The sequence below is a fragment of the Pristis pectinata genome, chromosome 3, assembly GCF_009764475.1.
Source record: "Pristis pectinata isolate sPriPec2 chromosome 3, sPriPec2.1.pri, whole genome shotgun sequence".
Taxonomy (NCBI): Eukaryota; Metazoa; Chordata; class Chondrichthyes; order Rhinopristiformes; family Pristidae; genus Pristis; species Pristis pectinata.
Genome location: NC_067407.1, coordinates 87,229,237 through 87,253,117, shown reverse-complemented (window position 1 = coordinate 87,253,117; position 23,881 = coordinate 87,229,237). Strand labels below are relative to the sequence as shown.

At 40.4% G+C, this 23,881-nt stretch overlaps 1 protein-coding gene across 12 annotated transcripts in view; it reads right to left on the bottom strand.

Moving 5' to 3' along the window:
• The window catches only part of LOC127567769 (1-phosphatidylinositol 4,5-bisphosphate phosphodiesterase beta-4), a 473,077-nt gene that overhangs the window by 214,948 nt on the left and 234,248 nt on the right, over window positions 1–23,881 (bottom strand). For all 12 annotated transcript variants that reach the window (XM_052010784.1, XM_052010783.1, XM_052010786.1 and 9 more), the window contains exons 6-10: window positions 9,684–9,764; window positions 8,287–8,346; window positions 6,913–7,056; window positions 2,610–2,689; window positions 533–586 (exon numbers count right to left, since the gene is read on the bottom strand). In XM_052010784.1, the coding sequence (XP_051866744.1) occupies window positions 533–586; window positions 2,610–2,689; window positions 6,913–7,056; window positions 8,287–8,346; window positions 9,684–9,764 (419 nt within the window). The remainder of the gene's footprint in view (window positions 1–532; window positions 587–2,609; window positions 2,690–6,912; window positions 7,057–8,286; window positions 8,347–9,683; window positions 9,765–23,881) is intronic.

The following is a 23,881-nucleotide window of genomic DNA, read 5'->3' as shown; positions in this document are numbered from 1 at the left end:
TGTGGGCTGAAGAGCCTGTTCCGTGCTGTACCGTTCTATGTTCTACTCAATCTGCTGGAGGAGCTCAGTGGGTCAAGCAGCAGCGGTGGGGGGGAAAGATTGCCAATATTTCAATCCAATTGTTTCAACAGCAGATTGTTTGTTTCTCCAGTTATCTGCTGAAAATTCGTGAAGCCCTGATAAATTAAGGAAGTAGGGCTTCCATGACTCTCCCACCAAAGTTGAAGCTCATTACTCAGTATGAGCTTGCAGAAATTTACCACGGGTACATTCCACGGTCTTTCTAACCAATAAATAGCTGTTATTGGGAAAGGAGTACAACACTTGTTTAAAATAAGTTCAATTTGCAAAGGAAGTATGCAGTGTGTTATCTATTTTACACAAATACTCAGTTTTTTCCCCACCACTTGATTTCAATTCTGTTTGTATTCTTGAATTAGCACTTCTTCATGCTTGCTTCCAAAATGCCACAAATATTGTTTGTATATATTAGTAATCGAGTAATAGTGCACATTTATTAAACACTTCTCACCTCCTTACTGGAATTTTTCCATTTACATTCGTCAGAAATGATAACCTCATCCAGCTGAAAGGGAAAAAAAAATCATTCATGTTATTACTTATTCAGTGTTGGCGAGAAAGCAGGATGGAGACAGCAGGGTTGCTATAGTAGCCATTCATGAGGCTTTAAGCAAGCATCAAATATATCGTGCAGGGTGAGAAACCCAAATGAAAACCTATATGTGGCACCATGACCATTTGCAGGCAAATATGATCCATAAAAAAGTACTATCTATAACTCTAAGTCCGAACTAGAAATTCAGCAGAGAGTAGAATTACTGGAGAAAAGTTAGATTTTTGTAAAAGCAAGTCTTCACATTAATATCACTGAAATAAACTGACATAGAATTAAAAAAAGGATTTACAGATATCTAAAATTCATCACTACTCATCCATCTCCCAGCAGCAGCCCCAAATTCCCGGGGAGCTGCCTCACATGATCTACTGATGGCCCTCCAGGTCCTACAACACTGACCTTCCAAATTCCTCATCCATTTCTGGATATCCACACTAGTTACTTGTCAGGTCTTTGCACTCCTTTCTTATCCACTCTTCCCATGTATTATACTCCTACCCATAAGTCAAGCGGTCAATACCTAGTACCACTATCAACAAACATTTGGGAAAAGGGAATTGGTGAGAATAGAGTCCAGGACTTGTCAGAAAATGAAAGCAAAATAAGGAGATAGCACAGAGTCTCCTTCAATGAAATGCACTCAGAATAGGATCTCAGAATGCCAACCTGGAAACTCTGAACTCTGAAAGGCTGAGATCATTGAACCCAAGTAATTAGAAAGGGAGCAGTGAAAACTTCTTAAGGTGGATAATGATCATATTCATCATTACGTGGTCAATGACAATTACCTGTGTTCATAGTGACAAGTGTATACCCCACACATCGGAAGTCTTTAGCACCATCAAGGGTTTAGAGCATTCAATCCAATAGGCTAGATTGTGTTCAACCCACCCCACTGTACAGACTCACCACCCACAACGATCTGCTGCTTCTGGATATGGAGGACAGATGAAGTGACCTTCCACATCTGATCCAGTAAGGCACAGCAAGCTCCAACTGGTGAATAGCCTCGGGTGGGCTACTGCTGAGGCTCTGTCCCCCAAACACCCTCATGGCCTTTAACAGCTCATCACTGATGGTGAGGGATATTTAAACACTATTCAAATAGATGTCAAGTTTTTAAAAATATGATTAAAGCCACTTCAAAATGCTAACAAATAATCAAAACATTGCAATAACATAAAATAACACAATCGCTTGCCTGCATTCAATGTTTCCATAGGTTCAATGAGTTTTTTCAAATAAATAGTGCTGTCACTCATACCCAAGCCCTCCTGAGCTTACAGTTGATAGGCTGTATGTGAAGTGCATCTTGACCCTCTCCTCAGCACATCACTGCTCTGCTGCTGGATTCAACAGTAAGTTCAGCTACAGGGCAGGACATTCAATACACTGGCATCTGACCTCCAGTTCATTCATCTCAGACTCCTACATTTATCTGAGCATGTGCAGAAGCCTGAAGCTTGCTGAGTTACAAATGGCAGATAGCCTGTGGTACCCATTAACCTCTGTGAGATGTTTGTTGTTCCTCAAGGAACCAAAATGAACAATATTTTCAGTAAGCACCTTTCCTTAACCATGTCAGAAAAAATGCTTTCAGTTTTATTTTATCACTGCTGAAACTAGGTTAGCATGTCCACAATTTTCATATATTAAAGGCTTCCAACAAAGACTCTTCAACTGCTTGTACACAAACATGAATGCTTTTGTGTTAAATTCCAAAGCAATATCATAGGTTTAATATTAGAGATACTAATTTTGCAACAAGTCTCAAATCAATTCCTCAGTTCAGTTAGTTCCTCTTTATGTAATCTTACTGTGTACGAATAGGATTATTAACAGCTTATGTTATTGGATAAACTGTTTCCAAGCAGAATATAAGCACGAGTGATGAATACAGTAAACCCAATGCTAGACAATTACATTGGTTGTTATTTTACATAAGGAAATGACTTAAATGGTTTAACTTAACTGTTTTGTGAGACATGTCATAGGGCAGACATTGTTAGCTTTGAAGTTGTGGACAATGGATCTCAATCCTTCGACCCAACGCTGAAAGATACGACAGGAAAATGACTTCCAGTGAATTCATTTTAGCAATATTTGACTCCCTTTTTCTTTTCCAAACAAGCATGTTCAAACACTGTTTTTCATCATGGTACAACAATTCCAGTTAATAGTCGTGAAACACACCAATTCCCTCTTACAAAATTCCTTAAAAATCTGTGACTGATGTATACCATACATACACGTTTAGCGCTTCTTCACAACCACATTTGTTAACTTAGCAAAAGGAATTTTCAAAGTGATACTCTGTGAATTATATCTTAAAACTATTGTTCATGAGTACCCTATAACCACATAGTTCCTACAGCAGTTTCTGGAACAGCTGCATCAGGTGATGCCTGAGAGAGGGAACCCACAGCACAGGAGTGTCTGTTTACCAGACTCCCAGAAATAGTGTGCTTTAGAGTTTATTTTAAATTCGAGTTTCTTCCAGTTACTACTCCAAGATCTCTGATGTCCTGAGAAATACATGTATAAATGGGAGAAAAAACATGCAACAATGAGCTGGTAGCTAGAGATAACTGTTCTGTTAGTGATCCTGTTTTTCCTTATGACTGAGGAGAAGGCCATTATAGCCCATCGAGTCTATACCAGTCCGGAGCACAATCCCACACCCCTATTAATTTTTCCTGTATTCTATTCTCCCTACATCCCTATCAACTCCCCCAGATTCTACCACTCACCTACACACTGGTGGCAATTTACAGCGGCCAATTAACTTAATAACCAGCACATTTTTGGGATGTGGAAGGAAACTGGAGCACCCAGAATAAACCCACACGGTCACAAGGAGAACATGCAAACTCAACACTGAAAGCGTTATTGTTCAAGATTGAACCTAGGTTACTGGACTTGTCAGACTGCAGCTCTTCCCAGCATCACTGAAGGGGCCTATTTCACAAATTAGTGCAGGATGAGTTCCATGTCAGATGCTAAGACTTTTATCGAGGGATCCTGCAAAGAAGGGTCAACCAAAAGCAAAGTTTAATTAAGCAAAACTGAGCAAAAACAACATAGTTGCTGCCAATTTCTCATACTTTTGGTAACCTCTTGTCAATGCCCCTTACACCAAAGTGACATCCATGAATATTTTGCAGTTGCATGGAACAGAAGAATGTGAGTACAAAATTGCACAATCTTCGTGCTTTTTGACAAAATTGTAATTTTGTTGGTCATTCTAAGTGGGCTAAGCGCAAGAGCTCATTATCACAATATTTTATGTAACTGAGCCAATAATTCGATTACATGTTAGTAGATAACATTGAACTCATTTGCCTACACAACCAACAGTCCAAGACTAATTTGCTTTCATTGTGTAGTAACATATTTGTACCATTAGACGGCAATCCAATTCTTAAACAATGCAAATTTTTAAACAATATACCACTGAAATATTAACAACATTGGATAAGTCTCTCTTTGCAGATAGATTTATTTTACAATGCTCCAAAACATGTGTCAATGATGTGAACCTGTCACAATTCAAACTGCAGCTATTTTTAGATTTTAAGGTTCATGCACGCACACACACAAACTCACATGGGGATCATAAATGCATGGGAAAAGCATTTTAATAGCTGATCTTAATAGCTAATTTTAAATATTCTAATAGCATTCAGAAGGCCCCTGATTACCCCAAAATTTGCCCTTCATTTGGTTCTTAAACTTTTGGAGGTCCTGTTTAACAATCAGGTGTTAGAGGTTCTGCTACAGAAAATCCTGCAGTGAAGAATGGCCCTCTTGAATAATGGCTACACCTTAAAAGAGTACAGCTTGAATAGAATGGTTAGTTATGATCAAGTGCATTTAGGTAATCTCAGTTTTGATAAAAGACTGCGAGTGTAATGGATGTCACGCAGCTTCAGAAGCCTGGGTTTCATCCTGATCTCAGGACTGTCCATGCGGAATTTTTATGTTCCCCCTATTATTCTATGGGTTTCATCTGGTGTTCCAGTTTCATAGAACATCAAACAGTACAGCAAAGGAACAGGCCCTTTGGCCCACAATGTTGTGCCAAACTAAATCAGCTAATGACACCTAATCCCTTCTGCCTGCACATGGTCCATATCCCTCCATTTTCTGCATATTCATGTGTCTAAGACCTTTGAAGTGCCTCTTTCGTATCTGCCTCCATCAACATCCCTGGCAGCACATTACAGACACCCACCACTCTCTGTGTAAAACAACCTGCTCTGCACATCTCCTTTGAACTTTACCCCCACCCCCCCGCCCCACCTCAAATGCATGCCCTCTAGTATTAGATATTTCCTCCCACATCCCAAAGATATGCTGGTGGCAGGAGAATTGAGGGGGTGGGGAGGGGGTTGGAAGGAGTTGATAGGCATGTGATAGAGAATAGGTACAGGAAAATAAGTGAGGAAATGGAATTAATGGGATTGCTCTGAGAGCTGGCATAGACTTGATAAGCCAAATGGCATCCTTCAGGTTGTAGGGAAATAAGTCGGGGAATGGGACTGATCGGATTACTCTGAGCCAGCATGAGGTCAATGGGCCAAGAAGCCTCCAATTTTGTAAGAAACTTTGAGAAAAAATACATGAGGAAACCACCATGGTAAAAGTCATCTTTACTGTACCCCATTAAAAAATATGATCGTAAATCGAAGGAAACCTAGTACAGATACTAAAGGAAGAAATGAGATTTCTGGGACAAAAAACAGGCTGAAACAATGAGTCTATCAGAGCAGTCCTGCTTGTGATCTGAGGGTTAGGCAGAAGTTGGTGGTTGGACATCTGTGAGGTTGAAGGTTGTGGAGGCAAGCTCTCCAGAAGAATTGAGGTTAGTGACCATCTGGAATTCAACAGCCTGTGGTACAACTGTGGTACAATTCTGTGGTACAAGTATTTTGCTTTACAATCTTGTGGACTCTGCCATCGATTCACCTCGTTATATGTAAAGGCTTCCATTTTCACCCAGTGCTGTCAATTTTTTTCATTTCAAAATGCCAAGCAGTTAGCTATTAAAGGTAGCATGTGCCGAGTACAACTTGGTGTTAAACCACAAGGATCTATGTCTACACACACCAATTGAAGGAGGCTCCTGTCCTGGGAACTCACGTGGTGAGGAATGACCATTGTGAGGTACGAGTATGTAGTGTAAAATGGGACCAACCTGAAGCTGATCTTCTGTATTGTGCTCTATGACTTGAGATCTGCTGAGGTAAGTAATCTTTAACTACGGCCAAAGCAGGAATCACTTGTGACACAAAGGCCTGCTTCTGCATGTTGCCCTTTCAGTCCAAAAGCAATGAATGTTTGGACCAAAATCACAAAAGTGGCATTCAACCATGTATTACAAGTTGTTGGGCCCTGTTCTTGCCCAGGTGACTTGAAGGAAGATTATGGACTTGATTCATGTGTTACTGATTTTCTAGGGATGGTTACTGAACAATATGTTCATTTGTTTGCTGCAAAACAATTTAATACATCTAAACAGATGCCTTTCAACTTCATGGCATTAATCTTATAATAGCTGGGGTCACCTTTCATTGAAGGCCATCCAAGTTCAACGGAATCGAGCAAGTTTACCTCAAATGACTGATTCTTCTGTTCCCTGATCAACTTGCATTTCTCCTTGCTCCTGACTGCACCATCAAGAACATGTACTTTTGTTTTGGTCTCTTTGATGTAATAGTCAGGGCAGTCAGCTGTGATGATCTGTAAAATGGCACTGATTTTTGTTTAGCATCTCCTCAGAAGGCATCAGTAGTGTTTGCAACCCACTTATAAGGAGCATCAAGTTTGTGTCCCTGACAGTAATGAACTCCCTGGATGCTACATTGCGCTCCTTGTAGATATACAACAAGTTTAATTATAATGGAAATAATCCTTTCCAAATCCTTCAATAATTTTCCTACCAGTGTTTCAAAACATGATAACCTGACAAAGCAATTAGGAGAAGGAAAATAGTGAATGCATGCTAATGTGACCAGCAAACAGGTTAACCCACAAGAGAACTGGAAAATATGCAGAATGGCTGAACAAATTATTTACAGTATGCTGGTAAATGTTAGAAATCAGAGAAAATACAAAATCATGCTCCATTAATACATTTATTAAATACAATGTCAAATGTCCCACAAGATGTGGTGTATTAATGTTATTTGGTTGAAAAATAGCAACATGTTCACTGTGAAAATATGATTCCTAGTACATCCGATTTATTTAAAGGACGTGTTAATTATGTGTACCTTGGCTGTTTCCGCACTGTCAGCCACTAGATATGTAAAGCTGATGTTTACCAGGTCCGCATCACAGCAAATACAAAAAATCCTTCCATCCAGTTCATTTTCTGCTTTTCCAACCGCCTCAAGTGCAGAAAGTAATTTAGGGTCCTCACACAAGAGAAAAGAAAAAAAAATAAACATTTGTTTATTGGATTATTTTAAGTCATAAAATGACAGTTGAACATTCAGAAAATAATTACAGCTAATTTAGCTAAAATTGTGCTATAGATGAAGGGGTTTAAATCATCCTGAAGTGCTGTAGCCTGACAGGCGATTCTTTTCTTAACCTCTGCCTTAACTTCTTATGTTCCATCACAACCTCATGTGTCTTTCTGGTTGCTCAACACTATAACAGTCATTCCTCAACACTCTAACAGTTTTTGCTTTCATTTGTTCTTTCAAACCATCTAATGTGGAATTACCTTAAAAAAAAAGCTTACTTTGGGGTAGAATTTCATTCCCTGTTGCATTCATTAAGTGCACAATATAGTAACACGTGCTTTGAACTCTCCTGAATACATTACGACATTGCATATTATCTCGTCTTTTACCTTGTTGCAATGTCCTCATATTAGCCTACAAAACAAATGACTGACATGATTTTTTTCATATATTAAAATGTTATGTAAATGAAGAGACTTGTAATCTTTTTGAAACAGCTAGAACACAAATATTTTTTTCACTTACACAGCTAAAAAAGTTGCATTTGTTCAGTATCTCTAAAATGGTAAAAAAAAAATTCAAGGGACATTAAGAAATTGCACCTAGGAATTGAATTTCATCTTTTTGATATATTTTAAACCGCAATTGTCACTGAGGTGGTTTAGGTTGAGGCAAAAACAAGGGAAATGGGACAGACTAGATAAAAGGACATTTCAGAAGGAATTGGCACAGAAGTGAATAGAAGAGATGGACAGAAGGAGTTTGGTATCTTCACAGGATGCTGAACCAGAAGAAGTTTACACCACAGTGAGAGAGAATGACACTGCAAGAAAGGCAGCTGTTCTGGATGGACCGTAAAAAGATGGAAGACAGGGCAGAGAGGAAGGAGAAATTGAAAATATGCTGAATACCATTTTCAGGATCAGTACTACACAGATTCAAAGCAGCCTGAAATATGGTAGACTGTGAGAAGATTTAAGAAGCACTACTGACCTTCTGCTGAAAACTAGCTCTGCCAACATAAATGAGCCATGGAACCTCACAATTATCCTGCCAAGATTCTTTGGAGTGATTTCTCCTAATTTCAACTTATTTTTCTCACCCATTCAATCACATCATTTACCTCCTACCTGGTTTAGATGTTTAAGAGATAGTATACACAAAACAAATTCTTACCTTGCGGATAGTCCCATATCGAATACTGTTCACCATTGAACATTCCAGTACTTGTCCTTCCTTAAAAAATATCAAAAATATGCATCAAGTTCTCAACACAGGGATTTCCATCATGTTCCCCACACACTTTAATTACTTATTAGTGAAACTGATCCAAAATGTTTTTGGTTCAAATGATACCTCTAATACCAGTTAAGTCAGAAGCTTAGGTTAAAGATAAATCCCCCTCTGCTTCCTCCTGGGGTAGTGGCGGTGTATGTATTTGACGCAATGCTACAGTCAGGAAGACTAGGGTTAAGGCACAAGGTTAGGGTAAGATTGAAGCTTCCATTGAAGCAACAGAATGCAAGAGAAATACCTCAAGAAGTGTTGGAGCCTCAGTGGTCCTAGACCAATGAGGTCCCCTTTCACCTGTCTACAAATCCTGGTAAGACAGATGTAAATCTTGCTGTGTAGACCAGAATTAAAACCCATGCATTTTGGGGCCCATCACTGTAAAAAGGTGCAATCAACATCAAATCTGGAAAGAAAACAAAAAGTCCACATTCTGAAGTGTTGGAGCCAGGATGAAGAATGAAAACATTATAATTTGTTACACAACCCTGGTTGGGCCAGAGATAAAGTCATGTGTGCTGTTTCAGGTGCCCATTTATAGACAGCACACAGCATTGTGCAGACTCATCAAGATGAATCCAAGCATGAGAAACAGCTACAGAAAGAAAATGAAGACAATGAGACAAATTCCAATGGAGCAGAAAGGCTTTGATTGGCGAGTTACTGATGATTGGTCAATTTGCGCATAGCAACAAGGACAGAGTCAGAGAGATTACATAACTGTTATTGGAGATTTGAAAGGCAAAAATATGCAGATTCTGGAAAATAGAAACAGAAAATGTTGGAAACACCCAGCACATCAGGCAGCGCAGAAAGGAGCAGAGTTTAAATTTCAGGTTGGTGCCCTTTCATTGGAACCTAAATAGTTAACTCTGTTTCCCTCTCCATGGCTACTGCAGCATGGAGTGATCTATCAGAGCTAATGGCAAAGGCAAAGTGGATACAAGGAGGCAGGCTCCATTTTGGATTGCTCCGACAAAGAAGCAGTACAGATTATTGGCCTCCTCCTCTTGTCCAATAAGTTTCTTAATGCACTTTTATAGATATTGTAAAAGACTTCTGTCACTCCCCATTATTACAATAATCTGGGAAAATGTTGCACTAAAATAGCTTTGTGGGACATTTAAGTTATTTTACTCTCAACCTTACCATCATTTAACTCATTTTACCAATGAAACAGCAATAAATATTCAAAATAATATTACATATCATCTAAAACATGTTAATTGAGCAAGGGAAAGTCTTATATTGTAAGCACAATGTTGAAATACAAAGTGAAGTACCTTTCCTTCACTTTTCCAGGTAAGAAAGAATCCAAATTCATCCACCTTAACGAGACAGTTAGGTTCAAACACAGATGGCTCCTGTTGGAAGAATAATTCTGAACAATAAATCAGTAAGTAACTGCAGCTCTAAAAAAGATATTCACTGAGAAGCCCTGATGTTAGCCATGCATGCAGAATAGCTGTCAAGAGGGACTAGAAAAAGTGGAGGGAAAGAAAATTAAGTGTAAATGGTTTCAGGGAAACTGGCTACCAAGTCCCCTGAACTCAAATGTTATTCAAACCTAAAGTCAAATAATTATGTCTTTACATTTAACTAAATTAGTACAATATGCATACAAAGTAGAAAGCAATAGCAATGGCAAAAGTTCCATCTTTTGATCTGAGGAAGATACTCAATGGTCCAGAAATTAAATAAGTATTTATTTAAGAAAATCTAAGGGGAACACAAGCCATCCTCCCATGTGCAAAACAGTGAAGGGCCGTTACATAATGCTATCAAGATAAATACAGCATTTTTTAAAACCACATGTTTAAATTTCATAACTTCCCTTTGTTTCCAAAACAGCTAAGTTATTACAGATGTCTTCTGGTACAACATCCAAGTGGTTATGATTGGTTATGCAGTGTTTATACTAAGTGTTGATAGGCTTGATGAGTATAGCCATTATAGCTAATTGGGTGCATGCTTCAGGGAAGTGCCAGTGAATGGAGTTACAACTACCTTATTGGCATCCCAGTTGACCTCAACAAACTAAGTACAGATGGAAGCAAGGAGGATTCAGAGTTCAATGGTTTTCATGATCAATAAGCCTTGCTTCATCAACTCCTGTTGAACAAACATGAGGAAACTGCATCTGGATCCAATGAATGATGCTCAGCAGTCTGCCCGATAGGGAGACAACGATACTTTCAGGGTGCAAATCAATTTTATTTATTACAAACAAACCTAGAGCGCAAGTCCTCCCCAGGTTATGAACACTCCCCTGCACATGAACGAGCACTTGGGAGACCCACGGTGTGGATGGAAATGGATTTGTCAGCTGCTGTGGGACTGCAGGAATCTTCTGCCGGGTGGGAACAGGGCATTTCCACGTGCTTTCTCTTCCCACCCCCAGCCTCACCCCTTCCACCAAGTTGCAACAATCAGGGACTGAGATGAGCCAAGCTGTGCTGAGAGCAATGAGCAGACTTGCCTGCTCACTCACTGGCAGTGAGTCTGCCTAACGGCTGCTCTTCACACACCTGCTCGCTCTCCTGTCACAGCCGGTTCTGTAATCCTCTCCTACACAATGAACGTAGAACATAGAACAGTACAGCACAATACAGGCCCTTCAGCCCACAATGTTGTGCCAACCTTTAAACCACACCTAATACTATCTAACCCCTTCCTCCCATATATCCATCTATTTTAAATTCCTCCATATGCTTATCTAGTTATCTCTTGAACTTGACCAATGTACCTGCCTCCACCACAGCCCCAGGTAGCACATTCCATGCCCCAACCACTCTCTGGGTAAAAAACCTTCCTCTGATATTTCCCTTGAACTTCCCACCCATTACTTTAAAGCCATTCCCTCTTGTATTGAGCATTGGTGCCCTGGTAAAGAGGCGCTGGCTGTCCACTCTATTCTATTCTTCTTAATATTTTGTACACCTCTATCATGTCTCCCGTCATCCTCCTTCTCTCCAAAGAGTAAAGCCCTAGCTCCCTTAGTCTCTGCTCATAATCCATACTCTCTAAACCAGGCAGCATCCTGGTAAATGTTCTCTGCACCCTTTCCAACGCTTCCACATCCTTCCTATAATGAGGTGACCAGAACTGGACACAGTACTCTAAGTGTGGTCTAACCAGAGTTTTGTAGAGCTGCATCATTACCTCACGGCTCTTAAACTCGATCCCTCGACTTATGAAAGCTAACACCCCATAAGCTTTCTTAACTAACCTATCCATCTGTGAGGCAACTTTCAGGGATCTGTGGATATGGACCTCCAGATCCTTCTGCTCCTCCACACTACCAAGAATCCTGCCATTAACTTTCTACTCTGCCTTGGAGTTTGCCCTTCCAAAGTGTACCACCTCACACTTCTCCAGATTGAACTCTATCTGCTACTTCTCAGCCCAGCTCTGCATCCTATCAATGTCCCTCTGCAATCTTCAACAATCCTCCACACTATCCACAACACCACCGAGCTTTGTGTCATCTGCAAACTTGCCAGCCCACCCTTCTACCCCCTCATCCAAGTCATTAATAAAAATCACGAAAAGCAGAGCTCCCAGAACCGATCCTTGTGGGACACCGCTAGTCACAGCCCTCCAATCTGAATGCACTCCCTCCACCACAACCCTCTAATTTCTATAGGTAAATTAATTCTGAATCCACACGGCCAAGCTTCCCTGGACCCCATGCCCTCTGACCTTCTGAAGAAGCCTACCATGTGAAACCTTGTCAAGTGCCTTACTAAAATCCATGTAGACCACATCTACTGCACTACCCTCATCAATCTGTCTGGTCACCTCCTCAAAGAACACTATCAGGCTTGTGAGACATGATATGCCCTTCACAAAGCCATGCTGGCTGTCTCTGATCAGATCATGATTCTCTAAATGCCCATAGATCCTATCTCTAAGATTCCTTTCCAACAGCTTGCCCACCACAGATGTAAGGCTCACTGGTCTATAATTCCCTGGACTATCCCTACTACCTTTTTTGAATAAGTGGACAACATTTGCCACCCTCCAATCCTCCGGTACCATTCCCGTGGACAACGAGGATTCAGAGATCCTAGCGAAAGGCTCAGCAATCTCCTCCCTCGCCTCGCAGAGCAGCCTGGGGAATATTCCGTCAGGCCCCAGGGACTTATCTGTCCTAAGATTTTCTAACAGCTCCAACACATCTTCTCTCTTGATATCAATATGCTCTAAAACATTAACCTTACCAACACTGTCCTCAGCATCATCAAGGCCTCTCTCCTCGGTGAATACTGAAGAGAAGTATTCATTGAGGACCTCACCCACTTCCACAGCTTCCAGGCACATCTTCCCACCTTTATCCTTAATCGGTCCTACCTTTACTCCCGTCATCCTTCTGCTCTTCACATAAGTGAAAACTACCTTGGGGTTTTTCTTAACCCTACTCGCCAAGGCCTTTTCATGTCCCCTTCTTGCTCTCCTCAGCCCCTTCTTGAGTTCCTTCCTTGCTACCCTGTATTCCTCAAGAGACCTATCTGATCCTTGCTGCCTAAACTTTATGTATGCTGCCTTCTTCCTCCTAACTAGATGTTCCACCTCTCTTGTCAACCATGGTTCCTTCACCCTGCATTCTTTCTCTGCCTCACCGGGATAAATTTATCCCTAACATCCTGCAAGATATCCCTGAGCAATGACCACATCTCTATAGTATATTTCCATTCAAAAATATCATCCCAATTCACACTCACAAGTTCTAGCCTTATGGCCTCATAATCTGCCCTTACCCAATTAAATATCTTCCTGTCCTCTTTGCTCCTATCCTTGTCTATCACAATGCTAAAGGTTAGGGAGCGGTGGTCACTGTCCCCCAAATGCTCACCCACTGAGAGATCTGTCACCTGACCTGGTTCATTACTTAATACTACAATGCTTTTGTTCTTTTCCAACGTACAAAAAGTTCAGGTTACGAACAGCTCTCAAGAACAGAACCTGGTAGTAAACTAGGGACTGCCTGCATATGACAAATCAGAGCTCGCAATATTTTCCATTTCTTTTCTTTTGATAGGGTTATAACCACTCCAGAAGGACGAAAGAATTTTCATGTACGTAATTCTTTTTGTTCAAGTCTAACAATGCATTGAACAAAACATTATCAGTCATCTGTAATCATTTTTCCATTGGCACATTTAAAGACAAAATGCACACTTATAAGAGAGATTTTACAATATATAAGAAATACAGACTTCTTTTGTCTTGCAAATAATCTGAAGTCAGTGCTTTGTATTTAGAGAGCTACTTCAGGGTTAAATGTTCCCTCTCAGCTCATTAAAAGCAATGCAGTGCCTCGCCAATATAACTTGGTAAGTCTTGCCCCCTACCCAGTAGTCAGCTAATCTCTGGTTTCTCTTCAGCTGTCATCACCATCTCCTCTGGCACCAGCATAATAAAGCTGAAAATGAATCATCATTTCACACCCTAAGTATCTCCTTGTACCCAAATGAAGCACATATGTGTTTTCTTTCATAATAAAATCTCTCTATATGTTTCATTCAATGAAACAAATTTCTAATAGAACTGGAACAAACAAAAAAGAGACACCAAAGGATAACAAGCTGAAAGGCAAACAGTGAGCAAGAATAACTTCTAGTGCCTGTGTCCCAATTACAACAGATAAGTAAAGTAAGATCTAGAAGTCACAAATTTCAATACTAAATGCAATAATGGAAACGTATAACCAGTACTTTGGAAACGTATAACCAGTACTGTTTTTCTTGATAGTCCCATCAAAACATGTCAAATTCTAAAGGTGTAAAATCTTCATGAAATCTATATGGCATTTATCTTAGAGAGGGAAAATGCCCAAGGTTCAAATACATTGGCAGAATGTACAAACCTAAGCTGAAATTATAAAGCACCAAAAACCAGCATTTTCATAGTTACTTCAACATGAATAAACATCACCTGACATAAATCAATACAAAATCTATCTGCTATCGTAGAATTAACTTTTTAGCCCATGCTTCAATTAGCCTGAAGTTGCAAATACCAGACTAAAAATTCCAGAACCTTCACTGGTACAATCAATATATTGGAGCAATTTAAAATTAATTCATGTAATGCTGTAGTACTTTGGCCCATTAAGGTTTAATTGACAGTATTGCTTTTGACAAGCATGTAGCAATTAATCACCATTACCATCCAACTGCTTTATTAGTTGCTATTTTCCTCTGATGTACAGCAACAAAATTGCTGAATTTATTAAGGCAGGAAAAATGAAATATTCCAGGAGAAATCAAGAGGAAGCTTTGAAAGCCAAGGTTAATTTTAATAAAAAAAATAGCCTTCAATACCTGGCCAAGAATAAAGTTTTAAATTGAAAACTAAGCAGTCTCTAGTGTATTAAACTTTGCACATTATTCAGGTGAAGTACAGGATCTCCTTGTGAATGTCTTAAAATATGCATTCTTTAAAATAGCTTATCAGAATCTCTATGTGCACCACACATAAGGTTAACCTCTGTGTTTAACTGACTGATTGTTTTGTGGTCGTCTAACTTTATGAGGAAAATGCAGCTAATAATGTGTATGATACACTTTTCTACGTGACATTGATGTAATTTTATTCCATGCAATTCTGTTATACAAGAAAACATCACAGTGATAGGTTAGTCTTCTTTGAACTGTTTCCAGTAGATATTATCTGATTAAATTCAACTTTGCTTAAAATTTGCAAGAATCTAGCAGACTGTACATAGAAGTTAGAACAGTACAGCCCCATCGGACCACAACGTTGTGCCAGCCTATATAAACCAAGTCCATGATCGACCTAATCCTTCCCTCCTACACAGCCCATAGCCCTCCATATTTCTTACATCCATGTGCCTATCTAAGAGTTTTTTTAAATGTTCCCACTGTATCAGCCTCTACCAGCACCCCTGGCAGTGCGTTCCAGGCATCCACCACTCTCTGTGTAAACAACCTACCTCTGACATCTCCCCTAAACTTTCCTCCACTCACCTTAAATGGATGTCTTCTGGTAATGGTCATTGCCGTCCTGGGAAAAAGGTGCTGGCTGTCCACTCTATCTATGCCTCTCATAACCTTATACACCTCTATCAAGTCACCTCTCATCCTGCGTCAGTCCAAAGGGAAAAGCCCTAGCTCACTCAACCTTTCCTCACAGGGAATAAGGCCTCATAGGACTTTCCTCAGAATCCAGGCAGCATCCTGGTAAATCTCCTCTGCACCTTCTCTAAAGCTTCCACATCCTTCCTATAATAAGGATACCAGAACAGAACAGTGTGGTCTAACCAGAGTTTTGTGGAGCTGCAACATTACCTCATGGCTCTTGAATTCAATCCACTGACTAATGCAGGCTAGCACACCATACGCCTTCTTAACCACCCTGTCAACTTACACGGCAACTTTGAGGGAGCGATGGACTTGGACCCCAAGATCCCTCTGTTCCGCCACACTGCTAAGAATCCTTCCATTAATCTTGTACTCCGCCTTCAAGTTTGATCTTCCGAAGTGTATCACTTCACACTTTTCCATACTGAACTCCACCTGCCACTTCTCCACCCAACTCTGCGTCTTGTCTATATCCCATTGTAACCTGCAACAACCTTCTACACTATCCACAATAGCTCCAACCTTCGTGTCATCTGCAAGCTCACTAACCCACCCCTCCACTTCCTCATCCAAGTCATTTATAAAAATCACAAAGAGCGGGGATCCCAGAACAGACCCCTACAGAACACCACTAGCTACCGACCTCCAAGCAGAACGCTCTCCATCTACTACCACTTTCTGCCTTCTGTGGGCAAGCCAATTCTGAATCCACGCAGCCAAGTCTCCATGGATCCCATGCCTCATGACTTTCTGGATGAGACTACCATGGGGAACCTTATCAAACACCTTACTAAAACCCATATACATCACATCCACCACTCTACCTTCATCAATTTGTTTTGTCACCTCCTTGAAAAACTTAATTAGGCTCATGAGGCACGACTTGCCCTTCACAAAGCCATGTTGACTATCCCTAATAATACTATGCTTCTCCAAATGCTCATCAATCTTGTCCCTAAGAATCCTCTCCAATAGTCTACCCACCACTGACGTAAGAGTCACTGGTCTATAATTCCCAGGATTATTCCTATTACCTTTCTTGAACAATGGAACAACATTTGCCATCCTCTGATCCTCTGGTACCACTCCTGTGGCAAGGGTGGATGCAAAGATCATCATCAACACCCCAGCAATCTCTTCCCTCGCTTCCCATAGTAACCTGGGGTATATCCCATACAGTCCCAGGGACTTATCTATTCTAATGTTTTTCAGAAGCTCCAAAACCAGCACTTCTTAACCTCAACATGCTCCAGCACATCAGCCTGTTCTACACTGATCTCACATTGAACACTGAAGCAATGTGAACAATGAAGCTAAGTATTTACTAAGGACCTCCCCTACTTCCCCCACCTCCAGGCATATTTCCCCCTTTATCCCTGAGCAGCCCTACCCTCACTCTAGTCATCTTCCTATCTTCACATACGTGTAGAATGCCTTGGGGTTCTCCTTAATCCTACTGGCCAAGGCCTCTTCATGTCCCCTTCTAGCTCCCCTAAGTCCCTTCTTAAGCTCCTTCCTGGCTACCTCATAATTTTCAAGACCCCCCCCCCTCTGATTTTTGCTTCCTAAACCTGAAGTATGCTTCCTTCTTCCTCTTGACTAAATGTTTCACCTCTCTTGTCAACCATGGTTCCTTCACCCTACCATCCTTTCCCTGTCTCTGTGGGACAAACCTATCCAGAACCCCGTACAAATGATCCCTAAACAACCTACACATTTCTGCTGTGCATTTCCCTGAGAGCATCTGTTCCCAATGTTCGCCCCTAAGTTCCTGCCTAAAACCATCATAATTAGCTCTCCCCCAATTAAATACTTTCCCATGTCATCTGCTCCTATCCTTGTCCATGGCTATGCAAAAGATCAGAGAGTTGTGGTGACTATCTCTGAAATGCTCGCCCACCAAGACCTCTGTCACCTGACCAGGTTCATTGCCTAGTAGTAGATCCAGTAATGGCCTCTCCTCTAGTTGGCCTGTCGACACACTGTGTCAGGAATCCTTCCTGGACACAGCTAACAAATTCTGCCCCATCTAAACCTTTTGCACTGAGGAGGTGCCAATCAATATTTGGGAAGTTGAAGTCATTCATGACAACAACCCTGTTATTTTTGCACCTTTCCAAAATATATTTACTCATCTGCTCCCCAGCATCCTGGTGGCTACTGGGGAGCCTATATAATACTCCCAATAGAGTGATTGCTCCCTTCCTGTTTCTGACTTCCACCCACACTGACTCAGTGGACGATCCATCCACAGTGTCCTCTCTTTCTGCAGCTGTGATACTTTCCCTGATTAGTAATGCCACTCCCCCCACCTTTTTACCTTCCTCCTTATCCCTTTTGAAAAATCTAATCCCCAGAACATCAATCAGCCAATCCTGCCCTTGCGACAGCCAAGTCTCTGTAATAGCTACAACATTGTAATTCCATGTACTGATCCATGCCCTAAGTTCATCACCCTTTTTCTTAATACTTCTTAATACATTTCAACCTGACTTCATCTATGCCCTATCCACTGCCAATCCTTCCTCACAGTCTCTCTGCACATTTCATCTACCTCTACTCCAACTGCTCCATCATCTGATCTAACACTCTGGTTCCTATCCCCCGCCAAGCTAGTTTAAATCCTCCCCGTAAGGAACCATGTGAGGAACCAACATTCCTTATTTTTTTTGTTCAGAAAATTACACCATCTAGCAGCTATTTAGATAACGATCACATGAATTCTTCAAACTTTTCATTAACAGAGACATTGTCAGTACACAACTATACTTATAATGGAAACTAAAACATATTAGAACCATAGAAAACTACAGCACAGAAAACAGGCCATTTGGCCCTTCTAGTCTGTGCCGAAACATTATTCTGCTAGTCCCATTTACCTGCCCCCAGCCCATACCCCTTCAGACCTCTCTCGTCCATATATCTATCCAATTTACTCTTAAAAGTTAAGAGCGAGCCCGCATTAACCACATCAGATGGCAGCCCATTCCACACTCCCACCACTCTTTGAGTGAAGAAGTTCCCTCTAATGTTCCCCCTAAACCTTTCCCCTTTCACCCTAAAGCCATGTCCTCTCGTATTTATCTCTCCTAATCTAGGTGGAAAGAGCCTACTTGCATTAACTCTGTCTATGCGCCTCATCATTTTGTAAACCTATTACATATCTAAGCTGTTCTGAATTCCATCATATTAATTCAGCTTCTTACTGAAACATTAATATAATTTTCTACCCTCCTTTTGTTGCTCTTCAAAACCTCATGCCGACGCAAAAATAGAAAGTAATGAAAATATGTAGCAGATTCCACAATATATGTAAAATGGAAATAATACTGAAGGTTTGTCAAATCTCTCAACATAGTTCTGTCTTAGTGATATGTGAAATATTACTACAAGACTTAACTTACTGACTTAGCTTATTAACATAAAGGTTGGAAAAGCAGCCTTTCAAATAATTATGTTTCTTTCACTCTACTTCCTGAAAGACCAGGAGAGGGGAATATCTGAGCATATCAACACAGCTTGCTATCACAGGATTCACCTAAAGGTTCTGTTCCAATCTCCAACTGCCATAAACATGAAGAGTCCAAGTTGGACAAAGAGATGCAAAAGGTATGTCAGTTAAACCCTGGACTGGAATGGGCTGACAGCTGGTTGAGTGTCCGTTGCGAACTGCCACCAGTTGCAGTGGGCGTGCCAGTGTATTCTGGACTTCCATGCCTGTGCACTGCAGCACAGAAGTCAGGAATACGCTGAAGCTCAGCAACAAGCTGGGGTGTTCCGCAACATGCTCTGGGGAGGAGCTGGATACCCTTGAATTTGGTCCCTCAGCTTTATGCCAACCATAATTAACATTTCCACCCTAGCTCCATTCATTGGAATGAGGTCACCAACCTTCACTTTAAAAGCTTTTTATTATTTTTTTTCCTTGATTTGACTTGATATTTATACTTCCAATTATCAGCAGTTCATTGTGCTTTTAAATACTTTTATTTCAAAATTTTGAATAATTTTAAGTTTTAAAAAATTACTTAATTTTCTTTCAACTGTTGCCAAATGCCTCTGATCATCATATACTTTTGCAAAGAGTGAATAGGCCTTCTTAAGGTACAAGCTGTCAAGAGGCCATCACGATGATCCTCGGGCAGGGCCTTTGTCCAGGTGCAGTGCAATCCAGCATATTATGTTTAAATTGCACCTCCCCCCGCCTCCCCCCCCCCCCACCAATATCAATCAAATTACCTTTGCCAGTAAAAAAACAAGCACAATTCTTAGGGTTAGAAGTCAGTTTTCTAGATGGAAATTGGAGGTGACAAGAATCTCCAACAAAAGAGTTCTGTGGCACTTTGTCCTTGTGTTCAGGGCAAGCGGCAAAAACATGGGATAAATATACTTCACAGTAACTTTCCCTGTTCATGCACAAATCAGACAGCATTACCTTGTGCTCTGGTGGATAATGATATGATGGATACTTTATAATGAATTGCTTTTTATGTGGACAGGGTTGATAAGGTATTTAGAGAAAGTGAAGATTGAAATAGCTGTTCTATCGAATAAAAACTGTTCACACTGATCAGAAGCAAAGTGTTTGAGATGACCGCTGTGGATCAGTTGCTCTTCTCTCAAAATCAGAGAGATTGTGATTCAAGTTCCACTCAATAAGCTTGGCTATGAAAATCTAAGCTGACAGGCTGCACTGAGGGAATGTTGCATTGTTGGTGCTGCCTTTCAAAGAAATTAAACCACAGTTTCGTTTGCTCTATTGGGTGGACAAGAAAGATGACTGAACAATAGTTGAAGGTGAAGTGGAGTTGTTCCCAGAACTTGGGCCTTTACTTGTCCCTCATTCAACATCACCAAAACAAATAACCTGATCACTACACCTATATTAGTGGCACCTTGTTGTATGCAAGTTAGCTGCAATTGGCTCCTTATATTACAAAAGTGACAAAAAAACATGTTTGTGAATGAAAAATGCTTCAGGAGATCCTGAAGTTGAAAAGGGTGTGAAATAAAAGTTCATCATTTTTTATGCATTACTCAGTCTTCAGCCAGAATTTATAATTAATGATCCACAGCAAATTTCTCATAAGATCTCCTCCAGCACAGTAACTAGTCTTTATAGTTCAATTCACCCCACATGATATCAAGAAATGACTGAGAGTACGAGATACAGCAAAGACTTTACACTAGTTCTAATATTGAAAATTTATGATCCTGAACTATAGTGCCCCTAGTTCATCTATTCTGTTACAACACTAACATATGTCAAATAGAGCGGAAATATCTCCCAGCTATGCCTTGTCCTTTCCAATCAGCTAATTTATCCCATCAGACTACTAACAATTATCAGCAAAGTGATGAACATGTTGTAAATGATGCTATCAATTAATGACCAATAACTCACTGTGTTTGGATTTTGCTAGGACAATTTGGTCTTGGTCCCAACACAATGAAAAGAGCTGAATTCCAAAGGCAAGGTGAGAGTGATAAGACAGCCTTCAGCAGAGCGTGGCATTAAGGACCCTTAGAAAAACTGAAGTCAATGGGAATCAACAGTAAAACTCTCCAAAGAATGGAGTTATGCCTCACAAAGGAAGGTGGTTGTGATTATAGGAGGTCAATTGCCTAAAGCCAAAGTGCATTGCTTGAGGGAGGGGTCTGGGGATTGCGGTAGAGGTGGGTCACAGTAGAGGGATGCTTGGTGGTCAAATTGTGGATCAGTGTCAGTTACACATTGTTCTTTGTTTAAGTAATGCAGGAGAATTGCTCCATTTATCTTCACCACCACTTCCAGCAGCTTGCCCCTCTGTGACCTCTGCTCATTCTCCCTTTAAAGCTCATGGGAATACCTACGCATATACCCATGTTTGGAGATGACTGGCTCATAAGAAGCATCGCAATTCGACACCTGCCACACCACTTCCTGCTAACCTTAGCAACTTGACTCATCTGCAGAAAGTACCAAAAAATTCTTTCAAGCATAGCAACAGGCAAAGCTCAATTGGCAACTATGTAAAGCAGCTAACGATTTCTTTAAACAGTTGTGAGGTTCTTTCTGCTGTTGAATGTGCGGTCAGCTATGTGGCATTATTTGAAGATCTGAACTCCCTAATGGTAGCACAAGCATCAAATTAACATTGTAAGTTGATGTAGACGTTAGCTGTGTATCTACTAATCCCCTCACTATTATAATATCAGATGTCACTAACACTACAAATGTGCACCCATGCATCAGACACAATTTTGGAAACAAAATGCCACTAAAGATTCCCCAAAAAACATGTTCTATGGAACTGCTTTTTGCACTCAATTAGTTGACACCAATTGAGGAAAGAAAAGCGCATTTTAATAATAAATTATCATCTGATTAATTGCTATTATGTAGCACTAATATAGGAATAAATTTCCACCATTAGTGCTTCAGGCATGGAACTTTATTCTCTGAGAGACTGTATTGGGAATTCAAACACACACGTAAAGCTCTGTGCCAAAAGTATTTGATAAAAATTTACCCAATAATAAATCAGAGATTCATCAGGGCATTGATTTTTTTCCTCTATCGTGAAATTGGGTTTTTCCAATACATTTACACTATTCTGATATTTTGCCTGCTTTTAGAATGTGCTTTGGGACTAAATGGTATGGATTAATTTTTTTTCCCACAGTTTTCCACAACTCATGGTGGTTTAGCTATATTTAGCTATTCTTAATATAGAAAGCCTAATTCCCCAATCAAACAATGCTAAATTGCTATCTCTTCCTCAAATTGAACATAGCAGCAAGCTTCCTGAGGAAGCCCTTATGCTGTCTAGAGTCATTCCGTGAAACTTGAGTTGTGGGCGAACCAATCATTTGTGTTCCTTAACTAGTGCAGAAGGTGAAGGTAGTGGGTTGGTGTCACAAAATCCATTCTATACAATTGCTTTTTTATGGTTAACCATACTTAATATATTAGCAGGATCATGCCAGTCCATTTAATCTACCTGTTAAGTTAATGCTCTTAATATTTAAAGCTAGGAAGCTAATTCTTCTTTTTATTTTCTCGAACTTCTATGAAATCAACTGAAATAGTAGATTTTAACAGTGGCCTCAAATTTAGGGTACACAAGCCTCCTGGCATCGATTCACCTTCTCTGCAACTGACTCCTGCTTTGCATCAGACGCATGAGAGATTTGCTTTTGTACAAATGCAATACAAAAACTGTTGTACCTCAAAATTTACATTGACTGCTAACCAAACTGGCATCAATCCAGGATGAGTGATTGCTTTATTCCTAGATCTTTGGTCTCTGTGATCAGTCCCTGCCAAACTGCGCTGATAACATTCTCAAATTGTGTGCTAATGAACTTAATCTGTATATTCTTGAACTTCCAGGAAAGTCTAGCAAATGGCAGTTCAACATCTATTAGCTTGTTCCTATAGCAGAGTTCCTAAGAATTTTAGGAATGTTTATTTGCCTTCTTTGAATTTTACAGCACTTTTAGGGCATTCACCCATCCTCCTTTAGAGAAGCGATTTTATACAAAAAACTTATTCCTTTTGCTTCAAAGAGTTGTAAATTCTTGCTTTTCAAATTCAATTCTAGGGCCAGTTTTCAATATTAGAATTTATTAAATGGAATCAGGAGAACACAACAACACAAGAAAGGGAAGCCATTTGGCCCTCATGCCTGCTCCATCATTCAATAAGATTATAGCTGATTTTTCAGCCCAGTGCCACTTGCTTGCACAAGCCCCATATCCCCTGATTCTCTGATTGACTAAAAATCTATTGTCTTGACTTGAATATACTCAGCACCAAGCCTCCATGAGGCCTTGATGCTCTCCTGAAGACCAGGAGAGGTAAAAAGAAATTGCAGGAAGCTGTTCAGCCTAGTGCAACATAGCAATTAGCTACCACTGAATGAGAGTACTTTACGAGTACTGAAGTGGAAGATCCAAATTAGTTGCAGAAAACTCACTGATCATCTTGCAGATTACCTCCTTGCTAGTATGATGTCTTTATGTCCTTTTTGCTGCTTGCCAAGTTTTGGCCATCCATTTGTTTACAGATTGATTTAAATATATGGATGGGCCTTACAGCTTCTCTCTCCTTGGTGCTGAGTGGATTAATTCATGGGTTCAGCTATTTTCAGGTAGGGTGTGGGGATCCTGGTTTTGCCAGGGGGGTGGGGGAGGGTGAAGAGATAGTTGCAGAGGTGTGGAGGTGAGTTTGAGCTGAATGCATTAAGCGACAAGGTTTTTTGGTTTATAATCACTCCCGAAAACACTGGGTGACAGGGAAGTTGCAGGTTGTAAAGTAGGCTTCCCAACAAAGCTGAAGAATTAGCTGGAAGATAAACTGCCAGGAGGATGGTCGGTTCCCCCATAGAAAG